This window comes from Haplochromis burtoni, unplaced genomic scaffold (genome assembly GCF_018398535.1).
Source record: "Haplochromis burtoni strain Fernald_Lab_line unplaced genomic scaffold, NCSU_Asbu1 Contig_5, whole genome shotgun sequence".
In the NCBI taxonomy this organism is placed as follows: Eukaryota; Metazoa; Chordata; class Actinopteri; order Cichliformes; family Cichlidae; genus Haplochromis; species Haplochromis burtoni.
In genome coordinates, this window is record NW_024582366.1 from 5,044,335 (window position 1) to 5,063,676 (window position 19,342).

Below are 19,342 nucleotides of genomic sequence, written 5' to 3' on the forward strand. Positions count from 1 at the left end.
TCTGAAGGAACGAAATGCTGGCATTTATCTGTAGTTTGCATAATCTGACAGGGTATGAGAGCGTGCAAAACTCTACTATGCTTAAAGGTTCTTTAAAAATGCACAAGTGTTAAGAAAATACACCTAGCAATTTCAATTTGAGGTTTTAGTTTACAATATTACAGTAAATGAAAATTACAGACTGTCAATAATCTAATACAGGGTTACAATAATAAATGACTGATGATATCATCCAACTGGCCTATTTCTAGATTTAAAAAAAAGAAAAGAAGAAGAGAAAGTCTCGTATACCAGCTCTCTCTCCAAGGCTCGGATCTTTTCTTCATAGAGCACCTTCTGGTCAGAAAGCTCTTTCTGAGCCACTTCTTTTGCCATCTGGATTCCTTGCATCATCTCCTGCTTTGCTTTAAGATGGGCTTCTTCAATTTCTGCCTCAAGCCTGAGAAACACAAAAATGGGAATTCAGATTTTGTTAGTATGGAATAACATTTTACAGAAAAGCCTCAGTCTGGCCGATTTTCCCTCCACTCACAGCGCTCTTTGAGCTGCAAGGAGCTCGTTTTTAGCAAATTCGAAATCTTTATGACCGTCGCCTTCGCCTGTCCAGCATGACGCTCTCTTCCCAGACTGCACCTCTGCTGGGTGATTAAAACGGAAGTAGTGATCTCCTCCAAGAATCACCCTGTCGCCCTAGAAGCAGGACAAGAGACACAGATCCAGAGAGAAATCATTTATGAAACGCTTTGGGCCTTGCGTGGACAGACCGTTCTGTTTGATTTACAGTGAGTAACAAAATGAACTGATAGACGGACAAAAAAGTTAGAACTTGCTGCTTTACTTACATGGTGTAGGACTGTGGATTCAGAGATGAGTTTCCCATTAACAAAAGTCTTGGCGTTTTCCATCGGAATGATGCTGACAGTATCGTGTATGTTGGATATAACACTGGAAAAAAAATATATAAAGAAAATATAAACTATTTTAGGTGAAATGCAAAGAAAGTGGCCAAATATCTTCGTAGGGCTACATATTCCTTGGTTATATCCATCTTGATGCAGGTATTCCACCTGACTGAACAATATGCTACTGTTTTCACCCCCTCTCTGAGGAGTTGGTCTTACCAGTGCTGGTCAGCAATGAGGGCGCCAGTCAACTGGATATCGTGGCTAGAGTTGGAATTGAGCTTGCCCACCGTGGTGCGACCCTCTTTGATCATGTAGAGAAGCATCTCGGACAGCTGAGGGTCCTCATTCAGATTCACGAGGTTGGGAAGACGGTTGTCCACTTTGAAGGTCACTCCTGCTTTCTGATCACACAGACCAAAAATTATTCATAGAGGGGGGGGGGGGTTCATCTCCTTTGCTTTCAGCTTCTTCTTTAACAACATTAGTGTTTGAACACAAGCATGGTGGGTGCAGGATGATAGAGAGAGTAGACTAATAAAATGAAGGTTACACCGAAAAAAGAAATTACCTGCAACTCTTTGGTCTCTTCACGCTTGCGAATTTCTGCTTGCTCAAGTTTCTCCCTCCACGCCCTGCCGAAAATTTGAAAAAAATAAATAAATAAATATTTATAACCAAAAGCAAAAATGACATAAGAACAAATTCTACCACTAACATTACCCACTGCTAAGTAAACCCCAAGTCATATATTGATATCAGCATTTATAATGGCCGATAAATAAAAAGGTTTTAAAGAAGAGATGGGAGAAACACCCTTCAACCAAGTTAAGAGGGTTGACGTTGCTTAGTTCATCCACCAGAGGGCACTCTGCAGCTTTCCACTTGAGAACACAAGTGTTTAGAAAGCAGCAAAAATAACCAGCTGATCAAAGCAGAGCATAATTTCCATCATTTCCTTCAGGATTAATAAAGTATTTCTGATTCTGATAAATGAGTAGCGCACAACTTCCTGTGATAATAAATCCTAATTATATTGAAAGAGCATTGTCATAATATCTAAATAACCACACATAACAAATATTTTATTTAAAATTTCTATATTAGTTGGGCTCTACTTAACATCTTTGTCATGCTAAAAATGTCTGATTTTTATTTCTAATATCAGAACGTTGAATGTTTTAGCCTAATAAAAATATACACTGGAAAGAATTTAATCTTTCTGTTATTAGAACTCAATAACAAACTGTATGTATCAAGACTGCGCAAATACACAGAAACATATAGATCACTGTAAATATACTATTACTTTGTGTGAGTGTGAAGAATAACTTTAAAACTAGCTTTCATTTGACCCCCTCCACTGCAAAAAGAACTGTTGATTTGAGGATTCAGTAGGATTATAGCAGTAATGCTGACCGATTGGCCTCAATCATTTCCCTCTCTTGCTGACAGAGTTTATTCTTCAAGGTGGAGATCTCCTGCTGGAAGAGCCTCACTCTCTCTGGTTCGACGCCCTGGGAGCTCATCTGGGCTGCTCGCAGCTTCTCCACCTCTGCCTTTAGCTCTGAAACACACAAAATTCATCCAGATTGTTTCCTACTGAGAAAACTGTTGCAGCAAGATTATGTAAATGTGCAGATATGATGCCACTTTAGAGAGGAATATTCAGATTTGGTCAGCGAACTGCTCGATACTGTCCCTCACTGAAGTTGACTGGTTTGTCTGTCTGAGTCACATTCACTTTGAGCATCTCCCGCTGACAGGCATCGTGAATGAAATCCACAGCAAGAGCTCCCCTTAGTGCTAAAAACGTCAAACAGCAGCGCTATCATCTTATGAAAAATAATACTTGCATGACAGTTAGCCACCATGTGCAACTGACAGTGCATAAATATGGCCTGGAGGCAAGGTTAGGGCCAGGCTTTAATTTCAACTGGATAGCGCAAGAGCTGGTGATGAATAAACGGGCCGACAGACGGGAGGGTGAGTGGTAAAGGAGGAGAGCGAAAGCGATCGGGAGCGAGTGCCTAACAGGAACACGTTCACATATAAAGAAAAACACAGGGATGAACAAAAGAGAGAGAGGAAAAAGGCTGATGAAGGAGGAGCTGAAGGACAGACATGAAAATATTTATATGTGTGTGTGTGAGAGAGAGTTCTTACAGTCCAAAAATACTGACTACACCTGTGAAGCTACTCTGTGGTTTTGGTTGTAAAAAAGGAAATACAGGTGTGGCTTTGTGTGTTGAAAGGCAGATGTTCAGGTTTACAAAGAACTAGAGGGGAAAAAAGGAAAAAGAATCTCTCATATAAAAATGATTTTCCCTCCCTCTCTTTTTTTAGTTTATACCAAGTTTGGACCAAGGATTTGTCCAGGCTCACATGTCAAACCAACACAGTAAGTGTGCCTGAAACCCTGCTTTAGACATAAGGCTTATAAATAGATACCTTTTGTCTACAGTATACAAATTTTTAAGTACGTTATGGATGTCTGACCTCTGATGAGCTTGGCATTGGTGTCCTCATTGACCTTGGCCACATTTATGATTGTGCGGGCTTGCTGGGCATAGCGTAGAGTGCTCAGGCTCTCCTCCACGTTGCTGCCCGCCGGGCTCAGCGTAGCGATCATGGCCGTCTTAGAGTTACCGCCGAGGCTCTCCTTCAACAGCCTGCAGGTGACAATTAGAGGAGAACCGTCACTGTGATTGCTGACAAACAAACAAATACAAATAAAGAAATTGTGCACAAGCACACTGTTCCCTCACCATGTAAGGACAGAGTCTCTGTACGGTATGAAGACTTTCTTCTTGGTCAGCGCTTGTTCTGATAAGGCAGAGATGACCTTTCCGAGCGTCAGCAGTGATTTGTTGATGCTGGCGCCCTCCTATAAAGACATAGTTTTGAATAAAATAAGCATAGAAAAATTAATGAACAGGCCAACAATGCAAAGAAACCAGAGCCTTCTGAGACAAGGGACTGTACTCTGATTTGTGAATGATAAAATTATATACCGTGGTTCACCTAAAAGTCTCCATCTCCAATCTCCAACAAGCAATGATTAACTGCTTAATGACTTAACCACAGATGGTAGTTAACATGTGCTCACCCTGAGTCGGTCTCCACTGGTCTGGGCAGAGTGGCAGCGTTCGCTGCCTGCCAGATCGATCAAGTTGATCCTGCTGGTGATACTGTGGTCATGTTCCTCGCCTTCCACAAGCTCAGTCTGCACACACAAACACAAATGGACTCACAGGCACTTAATGTAAGCACGATTCATCCGCTCCCCCGTGCTAACGTATTTTTTTACATAAAAACTCAAAGAGGGAAAAGAGGTGTAAATACACATTGAAGACAGTACCTTAGTCTGGGTCATGACCAAGGTGAAGACAGAGTGAGATCTGGAGCTCTTGTCATTCATTCCTGTGGCTGCTGTGGCTCTCTGCTTATTGCCGAGCTCCAGCCAGCCCTAAAGAAGAAGAAAAAAGTACTTTAAATTATTATTGATTCTCTGTGTGAAATCTCACTTGAAGATATTCATTTCCATGACAAGCCTTTCAGATTCGGTTAACAGGCTTTTTGTCTGCTTGACACTGAAGACCTAGCTTGTTCTTGAAAGCACCCACTAATAAAAAGACAACTGGTTCATCTTACCTGAACATCATTGTAAGAGCGCACCACATTCCTGTGAAGAAACAGCAAGCTGAGCAATTCTGAAAAAGGTACCATCCAAGAATGTTCAAGCTTTCAGCGAATAAAGAGAGAAAGACGAGATTTTCTTACGCTGAGAGCTCAGCGACATAAGGCCCGTGGACTGGATGCTCTCTCACCCTCAGCTGGAAAATAAATCCAAACAAAGGTTTTCTACATTTTCCCCCCCGTGGTAAGTCAACCACAGTGGCAAGTTAGCAATAAAAACATGTGGCAGGGATGAGTGTCACTAAACAGCAAACTACTCACGGGCATCGTCCTCTGGTTTGGTTCTTCTCTGGTCACCAGCAGGTCATGGATCTTCTCATTGTACACTTCAAAGTAGCTCATCTCTACATGACATTTGACCTGAGATTCAAAAGGGACCCAAAACAGATCATTTAATTATTTTTCAGATAAAAATGAAATTGGAATAGAAATGTAAAAAAACAAAGAGAGAGCTTACCTCTTCACTTTTTATTGAGGCCAGTTTAGAAAAAAGCTCATGGCAGAATTTTGGGATCACCCCTACCTCCTCCTCAAAACCCATCATCCTGCAAAACAATCAGTCTTAACACATCAAAGTGACAGATTACAGTACAAAAGTAAAAAAACAAAACAAAACACATGACCACATAAGTGAGAACACTGATGTAAATGAAAAGTGAGTCCACTCACGTGTATGATTTACCAGAACCTGTCTGGCCATAGGCAAACAAGCAGGTGTTAAATCCTTCAAAGGCCCTCAGCAGCAGAGGTTTGGCCAGCGTCTCATACACGGTCTGCTGGCAGGCAAAGTTGGAGTCACTGGCATCCACTGAGCAGAAAGAGAAGTCGTAGGTGAAGGAGTAGCTCTGTCTGGACTCTGGATGCTGGACCACAGTCTCCTGGCCATTCATGAAGATGACCTGTGAGGACTTCTCAGCTTTCTCCCTGTAATAGAGCAGAACACAAAACTTCAAGAAATGTGTTGTTTGTCTTTCTTTAAACAAGTAGCATGCCAGTGTTTTATACACAGATTCCAGAACCAGACTTTAATATACTGACAGGGGGGCCTGCTTCTCAGTCACCCAGCAGTTAAACACTAACCTGGCACTGAAGGGGCGGACACGCACAGCCACCGTAACAGCACTGTTTTCCATTTTTAGTAAGTCCTGCTGCTTCAGACCCTCACTGGTACTGGGCAGGATCTGTTCAGGAGGAGCAGGATCGGATGTCCTGACCTGGGTCACGTCTCCCTTTTGGTTCGAGGTCTTTGTCTTTATCACCTGCAGCGTCGTGTCAGGTCTTCGCACACCTGAGGTCGTCTTGCTGATCCGAGGAGCCGGGAAGGGTTTAGTGTTTTCGGCTTGCTGTGCTCGGGGTTTGGGCCTTTCCAAACTGGCAGATTTGACCAACACTGGCTTGGGAGCTTCTTTCCCTGCCAGTCTCTCAAACACGTCTCGTTTGGCAGCGATTCTCTCAAACGGGGTCTTTCTGGTCGGCGTTTTAAAGGTATGGGTCTCGTCTGTGTTTCTACTTGAAGATGAAGAAGAGGAGGTTTTGTTCTGCGCAAACCTCCCTTGTGTTTGCACATGAGTCGCAGTTTCTCTTAAGCTCATTGACCTGAATAAACCAGGTGTCCTCCCGTTTGGTTCACCGAGAACTTTGGGCGTTGACTGCAGGCCACCAGGCTGCCCACGTCCGCTCTTGTCCATGGAGGGAGTCCTGGTCCTGCGCTGCAGAGTCAGTCTCTTCTCCGGAGCTGCTGTGGTGCTTTGGCTGCTGTCTGTCATCGTTTGTTCAGCCGTTTCTGCCCCGGTCTTCCTCTTTGACCGTCTTTGTAGGGTGAGCCGGGCTCGGTAAGGGGTCTGCTGCCCGCTGCCACTCTTTGATAGGGCAGAGACGACATACGTCCTGTTCACCGGACGGCTTTTATCTGATGACCTGCTGTCTTCACATGCAGACTCCCCTGATGCGGTCACACTTTTGCCCAGCGTCGTGTCGGCTATCTTTCGCTCTCGGCCGGGTGTCCTGGACGTTGATGTTGACAGCAGATTGTCGTAATACGTGGTGTGTTTCCGCCCTTGTACGCTAAATATCGACATGGCTGTGGACTGTTAGAAACCTAAACGGTGTAATTACGAGACAGGCGAGTTAACGGCAGATGCACTTTACACGAACAACTACATTTAAAAACCACGTAAATTGGACGTAAGTATGACTCCATATGTTAGTTAAAGGAAAATAAAAATCCATTCGAATAAATTATTACTTGCACTTGCGAAAAAAAAAACTTCTTTTGTTTATGTTCTCCTGCTCGCTTCCGCCTCTACCCGCTTCAATTTCAAATCGTCACCGTCACTGGCAGCTGATTGGCTGGATTCTCTGAAAGTGCTACGTCACGTCATGGTCGCGACCTGTAGGCACTTTATGATACCGCTAGATGGCAGCACAATACCGAGCCACAATAAGTAAACTGTGAACCATAGTCATCTCTGAGATTGCGTACCAGTGGAAAAAATGTGCTAGTCATAAGTTCCCATCTAAATTTAGTCCTTTACCGTTAAAATAAACGAAATGTCTCAAACTCCCTAACATCTACTGCGGAAGACAGTGAGATATAAATAAAACATCCAGAGAAACTTTGAGAAAAACTTACCTTTTAGTTGGAATAATATATGAGAATAAAATCAGACTGATTAAAGTTTGTACAAATGGCAGGGTGCGTTCAGTGCCTTGCTCAAAAGCATCTGGACCTTAGTTCAAGTCTGGATTAATGAGGATTCTTATTCTTCTTTCAGTGCCCCTTTCATACTCCTCTATCACCGTGTGCCACTAGTGCCAGTTCCAAGCCCGGAAAAATGTGGAAGATTGTGTGGAGCTTTTTGATTAAGTCACTTTGCATTAATCATACAAAACACAGATCTAAAAAAAAAAACAGATACAGAAAACACATTTATTTATAAACGAAATATACAAACTAAACATTTACAGGTTACTCAATAAATAAGCACCATTCCATGAAAGATTGGAAGAAGTTGCTACTTCTTGCGACGGTCATGTTTCTTTATGATGTCCAGGAGGTTATTTGTGGTAACCAGTGAATCCTCGTGGTCCTTCTTGTTTCTCTGCTTTTCTCTCCTTTGCTGTTCATGGAGGTGCGGTGAGTTTAAGAGCTGAGGGGGCAAAATGGAGCCAGTGGGTTTGACTCGACTCACCACCTCCATGAACAGCCGTTTGTTGTTGTTGTTGAGAAGAGTGATGGCTGTTCCTCTGTGTCCCAGCCGACCTGCTCTTCCCACCTAGATGGGAAAAAAAGGTAATATTAGATTAGCTGTTGTAATTGAAAGGTTTTCCTAATGAAACTACATCAAAGTGATACTAAGCAGTGCTGACTAACCTGGTGGACATACTCATCCATTGTGTTTGGCATATCAAAGTTAACCACCAGTCTGACATTGACCAGGTCCAGCCCTCTGCCCAGAACACCTGTACTGATCACTACCTCAAAGTCACCATCCAGAAGACCCTGAAGAGAAAACCACAATTAGAAGTCTGTATGTACCACATACAGCAGACATTAATAATGAACTGCATTTATTGGCAAGCCTGTTTTTATTAGCATGTTGTTCCCATAATTATATTTTACACACAGCAGATAACAAAGCAAGGTGTCCATAAAATAATTCAGCATATTTATGTCTGATACAATCAGCCAGTAAAATTACATACTCTAAAAGTGGGACTCTGGGATTATAAATCATTTTGACTCCTAATAATTTAGATTTATTCTGGATTATTTCAGGCCTTGTCTAACTGTTTCAATAAAGTCACACCTTTTTAGTCACCTGTTCACCTATAGAAGTTGTGATCTTGGAAAAGAAAAAAATTGTCAGTATTTAAGAAGAAAAGCACGTAAATGGAAAAACAGTGTTTTTTTCTGCATTGTGTCTCTTTGCATTGGACATGCAGACTAAAGCTGGATCCCTGGGGAAAGCCTCAGCTGTGGGTATCTGTCTGTGCTGTTGAAGTTAAACACTTTAGGACACCAAACATGGAAGCATTGTTTGGTTTTTCTTCCCTGTGCATGTTTTCCCACTGGTCTCACCCGGAGGATGCGGTTGCGCTCCCACTGGCTCTTGTCAGAGTGGATTGCCACGGCAGTGAGGCCCGTCACCTTAGCGACTGCCTCGCAGAGCAGATCAGCGCCGAGTTTACTCTCTACAAACACTACCACTGGAGGCTGGTACAGCTTACCATCCTGAAAAGTGACAAAATAAATTTTTTTTAACATTTTACATATTTTCTATACAAAAATATTGCCAAAAAAGCTATACAACTAATACATTATGTATACTATGTGCCTGTAGAGGCATCTACATATCTGGATACGTTCCAGCACTCCAACAGGTAACTGTAACTTGACAAGACAGGAAGGAAGAAATGCATACTCCCAATCATACCTTCTTAATTTCACTGTTCTTTAGGAGAACATTCTGTAATCTTGAGCCAACTATTATGCACTATGCTGTAGGGCTGGGCCATATACCGTTCACGGTAATACCGGTATAATGTTAGGCAACGATAGGAAAATGAAATATCGCGATAGAATATGAGTAAAACGCGCATGCGCAGTGCCTTTGTTTTCATACACACATGGCCAATTGTTGAGTGAAACAGATGAACCAGAATTGGTTTGTAAAAATGGTGCAACTTCAGTGATGTGGAACTGGTTTGGTGTTTGTCCGTCAGATACACGACAAAGCACATTTTTTTGCAGAACATGCAAGCCGCCGTCGTTATTGTATTTGTCGGACTAGGATGCTCTTAAATCTGGGAGTAATCTGGGTCCTAAACTCCGTCTTTTTCAGGTCAAACACTGCAGCATCACTGAGAGTTAAAAAATCTCTAAATTCTTTCATCTTTAATAAAACGATCAGCGTTGCTGCTTTACCAAGTGTATCTATGAAGTTTAACTTCCAGGCATCCATGAAAACAAAATGTATTACATTTAACGGAGTTAGAAGTTAGCAGGAAGCTAGCGGACGTTAGCTCGCTAGTTTCGCTAGTTACCTAAGCATGATATAGCATGTTCTGACTGAGAGATTTCTGAAAAAATTCAAACGTACAGCTCTGCTATCACTTCCAACATAAATGAAGACAGAAAACTAAACAGCAGTGACGTTTGTAGGGTTACTGAAGTTGGGCTAGCTGGTATATAATGATGTGCTATGTGATTGCTAGCGACACAGCTATGTTAGCATAACATAAACAGTGAAGCTGGAGGACGAACACTAACACTTTTCCACTTATAAAAGTTAGTGAAGGTTCCTCATGGTTAGAGACAAATGCAATCGCATGGCAGGATGCTGTAAACGGACCAAACTTCAGTCAGGAGAACAACTGAGATAATCCATCCACAATACAAGGTTAGTTATTAATATACTGCAACAACATGGGAATAGAGCAGCTGCCAGAGAATTCAACATTTATGAATCAAAGGTACAGAAGTGGAGGAAGCAAGAAGAATGAGTTTAATAAAGTTTGATTTATCTGACTGCTTTGTTTCGCTTAATGTGCCTTATAATTCTGTGCACCTTATGGTCCGAAAAATATGTACTGCACACTGCAGTTTAATGTTGCAAAGCACCTCTTTTTAACTTCAGTGGATATTATACATGGTTATGCTCAGGATATGTCAGCCCATTTCTACTGGAAATACCTTTTGGTTAAACTTTCAGCAAGGAATTTGCATTTGCACTGTTAAATTTTTACAAAGCTTTAATGTACATAAAAACCAGCTTCTTGTTTAAGTGAAAATAAATGGAAGGTTGTCTTTTTGCGCTAGTAATGTTGTGGAGTTGTATTTTGTCTCGCATCAATTATATCGTCAGTTATATCGTTATCGCAAATTTTCAAATATATATTGTGATAAATATTTTTGGCCATATCGCCCTGCTCTACTATGCTGTAAGACCTGCAATATATGAAGCAACTGCTTTGATTAGTTTTTGAGTCATGTCCACTCCAGATAGTTGGTTTTCTTGTTGTGTCTTGTCCAAAGCCCAGTTTTGTACCTCTGCAATTCCACAATTCACTCACCACTCGTGAGACAATAGCTTTACACTATGAGTTACTGAGTTATAAGAAAAGAGTCTTATGTTACTCAAACTACGACCTAAGAGCACTTTTCTACTTCAAGTTAATTAAAGTCGACCATTTCTGTTTTATATAAACAGTGTAAACTATTGCTGGGATTCCTGGAATGGTGCCGTGGCTCTGTGCCCACCCGTTTCCTTCAGATAGAGGCCAGAGTGTCCACAGTGGCAGTCTAAATATGGCAGAAGGGGAGGCTGGTTCTTTATTGGACTTTATAATATTCCCACCAACAATAGCCAGCTGTTAAAATACCAAGCTGGTATCAGTGCGTGTCAAGACTGAGCAGTAAATGAACTGTAACCTAAAACTGATCTAATGAAAAACTTTGTGTTTTTCTTCTAAAGTACTTTCTTTGAGTGCAATGACCAATTAGACCTTTTTTGAATTCAAAAACTAAAAATATCTACTGACCAGTAAAAGAAACCATATGCTGGCAGTGGAGGTGTGTCCAGAAATACTCCACTTATAATAAACCTTTTAAGACTTCATGATTTTTAATCTAAAAACTCAAAGTTAAGATTGAAAAGCATCTAATCTATGACCTACGTTGAGAATCTCAAACAGCTTCTTCTTTTTGGAAGGTTCCTCTACCCAAAGCAGGATCTGTCGGACGTTGGCGCACGGCTGGTTCTTCTCCCCAATAGTGATACGTACAGGGTCACGGACCAACCGGGCAGCCAGCTCCTCCGTCCCGGTGGGGATGGTGGCCGACGCCAGAAGAGTCTGATGTTCTTCTGGGACTTGCTCAAGAACCTCCAGAACCTGCTGCTGGAAGCCCATCTTCAACATAGTGTCCACCTACAGGATGCAGCACAACTTTCATGTTGCAGGACTCTCAAAACTGATTTGAATGATGAATACTTTCAAAAGCTGTCATTATGTTGTTTGTTCTAAAAGACACAACTTTTACATTACTAATCCTTAAAGCTATATAAATTGAATTGAACTGAATTACTTTGTCTTAAAGTGCACAGTTTTTGTCAATTGTGAATTTCAATATGTTTGTCCTACCTCGTCAACCACCACAACATTCACTTTGTCAAGCTTCAGCTCTTTCTGCTTCAAGATTTCAATGAGCCGCCCAGGAGTAGCGATGACAATCTAAAGGAGATTGAGAAATGAACAAAACCATGGCATGGGACAAATGTACAGCCTCAAGCTTTGACTGCAGCAGGAGGAAATTATTGTTTAAGAAAAACAAAACAAAACGGAATCTGTACTTTGATGCTGCTCTTCAGGCGGTGGAGCTGTGGGGGAAGCGGCATGCCTCCGACCAGCAGGGCAGTTCTCATATTGGGGAGTCCCATCACAAGCTCCTTGGCCTGTCTCTCTATCTGAATGGCCAACTCCCTGGTGGGGGTCAGGATCAAAGCCACAGGGCTGCCCACACTGTGTGCTGATTTCTGAAAGCAGAAGCAATGTTGCACACTGCATGTCACCAAGAGAGCATTTGTGAATTTTTAAATGTAAAATTGTTTGTGTCTTTTTGAGAATACATTTATTCAATTCGACTCTTTTATCTGCAGAGGTCACTGGCAGCTACGGAGCAGCTTTTCTGTCAGATACTGGAGTCTAGTGTCTTCCTAAGGGGTAGCTCAGGAGGGCAAATGCTTGATACAAAAGCAGATTCAGTCCAGATTTACATATTTAGATCTGGGCTGTGGTGCTATTTATCCAGGCTGTAGAAATGTCTGCCTCTTCAAATATAATTTAACTTGATGGCATTTGCATGTGGCATATTAGCTTCAATACTGTACCTCGAGTGCCCTCACGACCACTGGCAGCAGAAAGGCTACAGTCTTCCCCGATCCTGTGTCAGCGCTCGCAATCACATCTCTGCCTGTGAGGCCAACAGGGACCATCTGCATCTGGACTGGGGTAGGTGTGTCATACCCCGCCTTTTTCAGGTTACCACTTAATGTGGGAGGGAAGCTGCAGTGCTCAAATTCAACAACAGGTCTTGCGACATCTCTCCCCTGGGTTTCTATGCCCAGCTCCTGTTTAATTCGTTGCACTTGCTCCTCTGTTAGGCCTGATATGAACCGATCTTCCCTATAGGAGTAGCCTGGTTCACTTTCAACCACCCTACCAGGGTCAGCAGCTGGCTGTTGACTTTGAACAGTCCTTTCATGTCTATTTTGGTCCTTTTGCATAAATGCATCTGCTCCAGTCCCCATGCCCATTTGCACTAAATGGCTGGCTTTGCATTCGAGACTGCAAACATCATTATCTGTAGCATCACAGATGTACTCTCCATAGCGACCACACATCACACAGACAGGTTCTCCTGGCCCAGGCCATCTCTGGTTCTTTTTAAATGATTTCACTGGTTCCTCCTCCTCCTCCTCATCATCATCATCACTGTCATCTGAGAGGGAGCTGTGTCCATCTTCAGGCGCTAAGCTCTCTGCAGCTGCGTGTATTGTCGCATCTCGTGTTTGGGTGTCTTCACATGCTTCCTCGCTCTGAGCAGGTGTCTCGGAGCTACTTTTGCTATCCTCCTCTTGAACAACTTTGCTTTTCTTAACCACAACTTGAGCCGATCCCTCGGCAGGTCTCTTCACCTTCAGGGCTCGTGGCAGAAACATGTTTAAATACTACCTGTAACCACAACAAAGCAGATGTAAACGCTCAGTTACGCCAAAAGATTTAGGTGGCATGTTATGGCAGCAGCTGCAAATAAATTGAGTATGAAGAACCTCCATAGCTCACTTTTTTTAAAAGGGCCAAGTTGACTTTTTCCAAATAAAAATTTTAAATAACTCCTGCTGCGAAGAAACCAAGTTTTTGAGTATTTTGAAATTACACTTCTGAGCCACCATTTGGTTGTTACTTACAAAAACAACATTACCTCTTCGCGTCAAATCCTCCGACAGTCGCAAACAGTTCCCGACGCACACTGATGCCGCAACATTACTTCCTTTGCACGTTGGGAATTGTAGTTCGTAGAGCTGAGTCGCTCCCCCCCCCCCTGTTATTTACATCGCTGTCTTTAGCAAAATTGTATTTAAAACATGACGTTTTAAAAATGTGTATCTTTGTATACTGACCTCTTCTTATTCATTTCATTTTTTTAATATGTCATATTTTACATTAAGGGTGCGTTCAGGGTAACAGAGTATGAGTAAAAGTAATAAAAATGCAGCCCATTAAACGAATCCGGGTTGGACATTTTGCAGTGTAGCAAGTTAATGCCGTTTTACCGACCATATTGCGGTACAATATGTTTGTGGGCGGTTGATTCCAAAGAATTAAGATAAAAGTGTTAAAATTCCCAGTGGAGTTTGAAAGCACCGTTCACACATGCGCGTTGGACAACAAAACGTGCAGAGCTAGAGAAAGCCTCAGTGCGGCAGGAAAACCGCATCACGGCACCGAATAGAGGACCGAATGCAAAACACACAGGTTATTCATACAATGACACATGGCCATGAAAGGAAGAAGCCGTCTGCTGCCAAACAACTCAAATAATGGGAATATTGTTGTTTTCATTCCAGTCGACGAGCATTTTTCCCTCCTCTCTGATTTTCAAGGAAACCTAGCTTGTTCAGACGGAGAGCCTTTCAACTGGTAGAAAACAGAATGGATGAAAAACACCAGGAGTAGCGACCTATTGTGTGAACGAGACCGAAAAAAACAAAACAAACCTAGCCCCAAGATAATTTTATTACTGGAATATCTGTGAATAATCTGCGGAAAGACAGACCATCTCTTCAGTTTCCAGCTGTTTATAGTTTTCCACCACATTCCAGTACCGGGATGCTTTCGCTTCGTAGGGTTTGAGGGAACAATCAAGGGGTGAAATATGGGTGAAGTTCAGGACGTCAGGGATGTTAAGAAGACGTTCGTTGCTCCTGCAATAAAGTCTTTTGAGCACTATGACTTCTCCCGAGCCAAAATGTGTTGCAGCCTCACATGGTTGGTGGCCAAAGCATACGGGACAGGTAGGTTCATCACCGCACCACTGCAACAGTTAACCGGACGCAGCACGAGTCTGTTTATGATTTTAATGCTTTTCTTTTGATTGTTTGTTTTTAATGCATGCTTGTCAGAATCCAAATAAACCCAAAGCAACAAATGTGTAATGGAGATTTATGATTTATTATCAGTCAATTCCCATATGGGCTGGTTCACATGGAAACTGCCATCGTTTGCATTCATTTCTTATGAGGAAAGCAATACGTGTTATACCAAACGAAAGAAAGGTTTAAAAAAACACTTCCTGTGGTCCCTAATCAATGGGGTGGGTGGGGGGTATTTAATGGAGAATACTTATAGAGATATCAAAGTACCTGTTTCAAATGATGTCACCTCCAGGGTGCTGCATCCATGTCAGAACTGCAAAGTAAGTATGGCATGACATCCTGTGACACCTAACGAAGTGGATGTAATCCCACAGTTTCAGTGGAGTTAGCATTAAATACTATAACTGATATAGGGGATGCATGGATGCATATCCAGCAATGCAGTGATAATAAAGTGGCAAATCAGTGTGATTATGTGGCTTGCATTTGAGCATCTATAATAGAAAACTACAGCACAAACATCTGTTTTGGTGGAGTATCCACATCTTTTTTGGATGCACGAGGTAAAATGAACAACAGCGGGAAAAGGTGTTTTTTCAATTTTATAAAAAGGATCCAAGCAGTAACTGCAAATGTGTCTTAATAAATGCAGTGCAAGATCCTTCTGTGCTATCCTTTTCCCATTTTATCAACTCGTTCATCTTTATCTCTTTTTTTGTTGTTATTGTATTATATTCCTGATACATACACATCGTCTCAGTTTATTTGAGAGCGTCATTCCTTGTTTCTGTGTTGCTTATATCTCAGCAAACATGAGATCCCTTGCTGATTCTCTTGTGTATTTTCAGTCAGAACTGAATGAAATGGGCTGATTCCAAAAATACAGCCCCCCAGAGAGGGAGGGGAAGGGCAAGAAAGAGAAAGGGAGCGAAATCATCTCCAGATCCCAGCCTACGCTGCTGTGAAAGCTTTACATGCATCCGCCTCATTAGATTGAGGCGAGAGTACATCAAGAATATGCAGTCGAGTACATGCGAGATGTGAGCTGTACAGCAGATCATCTGCTGTCAGGAGTCGCTGTCAAATGCTATCCCCCAACATTTACAGTGTCCTGATTCAGAACTCAGAACAGCAGCGCCATTTAATACCAGGTAAAAACCAGAGGCTGACAGACAATGAGTGTAATTCCCTCTGTATTCACTTAACAAGACGTTTTTCCAGATGTCCTTGTTTAAAGTATTAAGTTGTAACAATGACTGAATGGAAGATTGTGAGTCTGCATGAGTAAAAGCTCAAATACTACCAAGCTAATGAAATATTAAAAGATAAAACCGACTTTATCATGCTCAACGTTTTCTTTGTCCTTAAAACGATTAGGAGCATTACAGAATATAAACCAGGAACACAAAATGTTGAAAGATAACATAAAAAATCGTCTCCTAAGCAACTCCAGAGGTGGTGTTCAGTGAGCTCAGCCTGACCTCTGACCTCTCCCTGTGGATGATGAAGGCGGTGCGGGGGGTTAATATAAAGACAGTGTATTTTTTGTTGTTTGTTAGGATCCTTAATATGAATATAGTGCTGACAGGAAACCCTGTAACCTGGATAGTTGCTACTTCTGCCTGCGATTCTGTTCTGTAATAACAAGGTGTACAGATGACCTTGCTGATAGCGGTCAGTCAAAGCAGGTGATTCATTGACCTCCGTGTGCATGTGCTGGAGGATGGGCAGCATAAAGCTGTCAGTGTGTGGATCACCACTCGCACACACACACACACACACACACACAGGCTTTTATCCTAATTAAGATCCATTCTCCGTGCCAAGGAGACAGGGACGAGCCCTGCGTCTGTTTTGCTTGCAGACATAATTTAATGTTTTCAAATAGTCTCATTTGAAAACGCTTAATCATGGCTTCCTTAATCTGCACCAGGGAAAGAAGGGTTTGCAGTAGCTTTACTAACAACTGTGCATAACATACTTTATGTTCCCAGACGTGGATTTGTGAAAACACTTGATAGAAAGGTGTGGGCCAGAATTGCTCAAATTATTTGTACGCTATCCCCCGTGCAGTGGACTTGCCTGAGGTAATGAACACACATGCACACACCCTCACGTGCAGCCTTTCTCTTTGATGAGGCAGGCAGTGAGAAGGGTGTTCCCAGGGAGCTGGAAGCTGCAGAGATACACACTCGATGAATCGATCAGGTTACCGTTCATCCTGCAGTTGCTATAGCAACGCCAAGGTCTATCCACACATATCCATGTGATGTTATTGTCAAAGCATGGCAACGAAAACAAGTAGTTGTGCCAAAGTATTGCTAGACAATCTGTCCACAGAGGGAAAAATCCTCAGTGAAGACAGATTTAGAATAACACGGCCCAAACTTGATATTAGCTCATCTGAGTTTATCCTATTTTTTTAAATCGTATTAGAAAATTTAAATGACTATTCATTAGAAAGGTAGAAAACTAATGCTCCAGAATGCTTTCATCTTTTTTCCTCTGTTTACATCAGCGCTTTTAATTATATACTTGTTTACCTTCTCGTATATGATCCTCAATGATGTGGCAAGGCAAGCAATTTAGAAACATGCTGATGTTTGCCAGCATTTTAATGTCTAATATGAATTGATTCATAAATTGTTATTTAAATGATTTGGCGCCATGTTGCTATTAATCTCTGCTTGTCAGCTGATTCTGCTTCCTCTGCTCTATCAGACAGCATCCCAGCAGATTTGAAGGACCCTTTCTACACAGACCAGTATGAGCAGGAGCACCTGAAGCCTCCTGTGGCCAGCCTCCTGCTATCTGCAGACCTCTACTGCAGGGCTGGCAGCCTTATCCTAAAGAGTGACGCTGCCAAGCCGCTGCTGGGTCACGATGCTGTCATCCAGGCGCTAGCTCAACGCGGTCTGTACGTCACCGACCAGGAGAGACTGGTCACTGAGAGAGACCTGCGAAAGAGGCCTCTGCAAATGGTAGGGGAGCTGTGTGAAAGCTGATAAACTGTACACAGTAAAGATTCTTTCTTATGTGCGTGAATTTAGTAATGTATTAGGCGTGCACCCAGCTGTTGGTGGTAATACACTGGTAGTAAACCTTTGCTTTGCTTTCTCAGTAACTCAGACATCTGTCACGCATACAGTCTCCTTCCTCTTCCGATTATTTGATCTTGCTGTTGCTGAAACTTTACTTAAGCAGACATTCTGGTCTGTCGAGGTGCAGAAACGCATATTTTTACGCCTTCATGCACTCAAATACAAGATCACCCTGCAGCTTTTTCTCTCCCAGCTACATCGTATATTCACATTTCATGGTTTCCATAGAGTATGCTGTTCCTTTAGAATATTAGAGTAAATAAATGCATTTTACTTATTAGCTTGATCAAGCCAAGTTTAATATTGTTTGCTAAGGTACTAAATGTATTCCCTTATTTAAACTTATGTGCTTACTGATCAGGACATTTTTTCCTCCCATTATTTGTAAAACATTTCTCTATGGTAATTCAGGTAAACATGACAAACCACAGTAGTTCTTATTCATGTTCATATATATACAGTTTGGCTCATACTAAACTGTGATTAAACTACTTTGTGGAAATCACATAGTCTCTTAATGGACTATAGCTGGACACCAACAGCTTCTACACATTGCATTAGAATAACAATGCAAGACGACCAAAGTGTAACAAGAGAAAACAACAAGATGAAGAGTGTCACTTACACACATCTCTCATACAGATTTTTGTCTTGAATTTGTCATTTCTCAAGCCGATTCACACCTCAAGTCTTTTACTGCTCTGTGCAGGTTGGTATTTTCTTCATGAAAGCATGCTGTAGGGTGGGATTTACTGTACACTCGCAGCTCCTCTCAGACTGTCAGTGTCAGAGATGAGATGACTTTGCAGGAAGCATACTGCGCGAGATTGAGGTATCCTCATTATTTTGGGGCAAAATCCCAATAGGAGGCTTTATTGCTTCAGTGAATTTGCAATTGCAACACAATTAGCACACAGTATGCCTGCAGTCTGCTTGTAGAGTCTTGCTGGTTTTAATTTCCCTCCAATGCTAATGTAAAAGTTATTTAAGTTTTGTTTGCGGTTACGTTTAAAGCACTTAGTTTCCAGATTACAACAAGTGTTTCAGTGCAACCATTTCTCCCAGGTTTAAATTTTAATGGGTTTTTAAAGGTAAGGGAAATGTTGCACGTGTGAATGTTATTTGGCTAGTCTCACTAATAATAATAATAATGATGATGGATTGCATTTATATAACACTTTTCAAGGCACCCAAAGTGCTTTACAATTCCACTATTCATTCACTCACTGGTGAAGGCAGCTACGGTTGTAGCCACAGCTGCCCTGGGACAGACTGACAGAAGTGAGGCTGCCATATCGCGCCATCGGCCCCTCTGGCCAACACCAGTGGGCGGTAGGTGAAGTGTCTTGCCCAAGGACACAACGACTGAGACTGTCCGAGCCGGGGCTCAAACCGGCAACCTTCCGGTTACAAGACGAACTGCCAACTCTTGAGCCACAATTGCCCCAATGCAAGGATTCTTTATTTGATTGTAATTCACTGC

At 42.1% G+C, this 19,342-nt stretch overlaps 3 protein-coding genes across 8 annotated transcripts in view; 1 reads left to right on the forward strand and 2 right to left on the reverse strand.

Annotated features, from left to right (window-relative positions):
* kif14 (kinesin family member 14) overlaps window positions 1–7,410 on the reverse strand; it is an 18,196-nt gene extending 10,786 nt beyond the window's left edge. Inside the window, exons 1-17 of the mRNA XM_005920913.2 lie at window positions 5,682–7,410; window positions 5,271–5,525; window positions 5,059–5,146; window positions 4,863–4,961; window positions 4,686–4,738; window positions 4,557–4,587; window positions 4,264–4,371; window positions 4,012–4,128; window positions 3,671–3,789; window positions 3,402–3,574; window positions 2,322–2,469; window positions 1,474–1,537; window positions 1,122–1,306; window positions 843–945; window positions 533–690; window positions 292–439; window position 1 (exon numbers count right to left, since the gene is read on the reverse strand). The exon at window position 1 is cut by the window's left edge and continues 146 nt beyond it. Coding sequence (XP_005920975.1) covers window position 1; window positions 292–439; window positions 533–690; window positions 843–945; window positions 1,122–1,306; window positions 1,474–1,537; window positions 2,322–2,469; window positions 3,402–3,574; window positions 3,671–3,789; window positions 4,012–4,128; window positions 4,264–4,371; window positions 4,557–4,587; window positions 4,686–4,738; window positions 4,863–4,961; window positions 5,059–5,146; window positions 5,271–5,525; window positions 5,682–6,679 — 2,848 coding nt within the window. The 5' untranslated portion in view covers window positions 6,680–7,410. The remainder of the gene's footprint in view (window positions 2–291; window positions 440–532; window positions 691–842; window positions 946–1,121; window positions 1,307–1,473; window positions 1,538–2,321; window positions 2,470–3,401; window positions 3,575–3,670; window positions 3,790–4,011; window positions 4,129–4,263; window positions 4,372–4,556; window positions 4,588–4,685; window positions 4,739–4,862; window positions 4,962–5,058; window positions 5,147–5,270; window positions 5,526–5,681) is intronic.
* Window positions 7,411–7,516: 106 nt separating this feature from the next.
* Window positions 7,517–13,666, reverse strand: ddx59 (DEAD (Asp-Glu-Ala-Asp) box polypeptide 59). 3 transcript variants are annotated; one of them, XM_005920909.3, is made up of 8 exons: window positions 13,585–13,666; window positions 12,491–13,334; window positions 11,954–12,136; window positions 11,745–11,834; window positions 11,280–11,531; window positions 8,683–8,835; window positions 7,975–8,103; window positions 7,517–7,876 (listed from the first exon to the last, which is right to left on the reverse strand). In XM_005920909.3, the coding sequence occupies exons 2-8, from the start codon at window positions 13,319–13,321 to the stop codon at window positions 7,616–7,618; spliced, it is 1,899 nt and encodes a 632-aa protein (XP_005920971.1). In that variant the 5' UTR covers window positions 13,322–13,334; window positions 13,585–13,666; the 3' UTR covers window positions 7,517–7,615. The 3 variants fall into 3 exon arrangements, with proteins under 3 accessions (XP_005920971.1, XP_005920972.1, XP_005920973.1); XM_005920910.3 differs by having other exon boundaries at window positions 13,571–13,638; XM_005920911.3 differs by lacking the exon at window positions 13,585–13,666 and adding an exon at window positions 13,446–13,553.
* A 385-nt stretch (window positions 13,667–14,051) lies between these two features.
* The window catches only part of camsap2a (calmodulin regulated spectrin-associated protein family, member 2a), a 44,607-nt gene continuing 39,316 nt past the window's right edge, over window positions 14,052–19,342 (forward strand). For all 4 annotated transcript variants that reach the window (XM_014333177.2, XM_005920907.3, XM_014333178.2 and 1 more), the window contains exons 1-2: window positions 14,052–14,677; window positions 17,480–17,739. In XM_014333177.2, coding sequence (XP_014188663.1) covers window positions 14,539–14,677; window positions 17,480–17,739 — 399 coding nt within the window. In that variant the 5' untranslated portion in view covers window positions 14,052–14,538. The remainder of the gene's footprint in view (window positions 14,678–17,479; window positions 17,740–19,342) is intronic.

Bases quoted from the DNA above. Each gene is read 5' to 3' on its own strand.
- ddx59 (XM_005920909.3), bottom strand. From the start codon at position 13,321: ATGTTTCTGCCACGAGCCCTGAAGGTGAAGAGACCTGCCGAGGGATCG. The intron at 11,835-11,953 runs GTACAGATTCCG...AATCTCCTTTAG, and splicing joins GCCTGAAGAGCAGCATCAAA to ATTGTCATCGCTACTCCTGG. The intron at 7,877-7,974 runs GTTAGTCAGCAC...TTTCCCATCTAG, and splicing joins TGGATGAGTATGTCCACCAG to GTGGGAAGAGCAGGTCGGCT.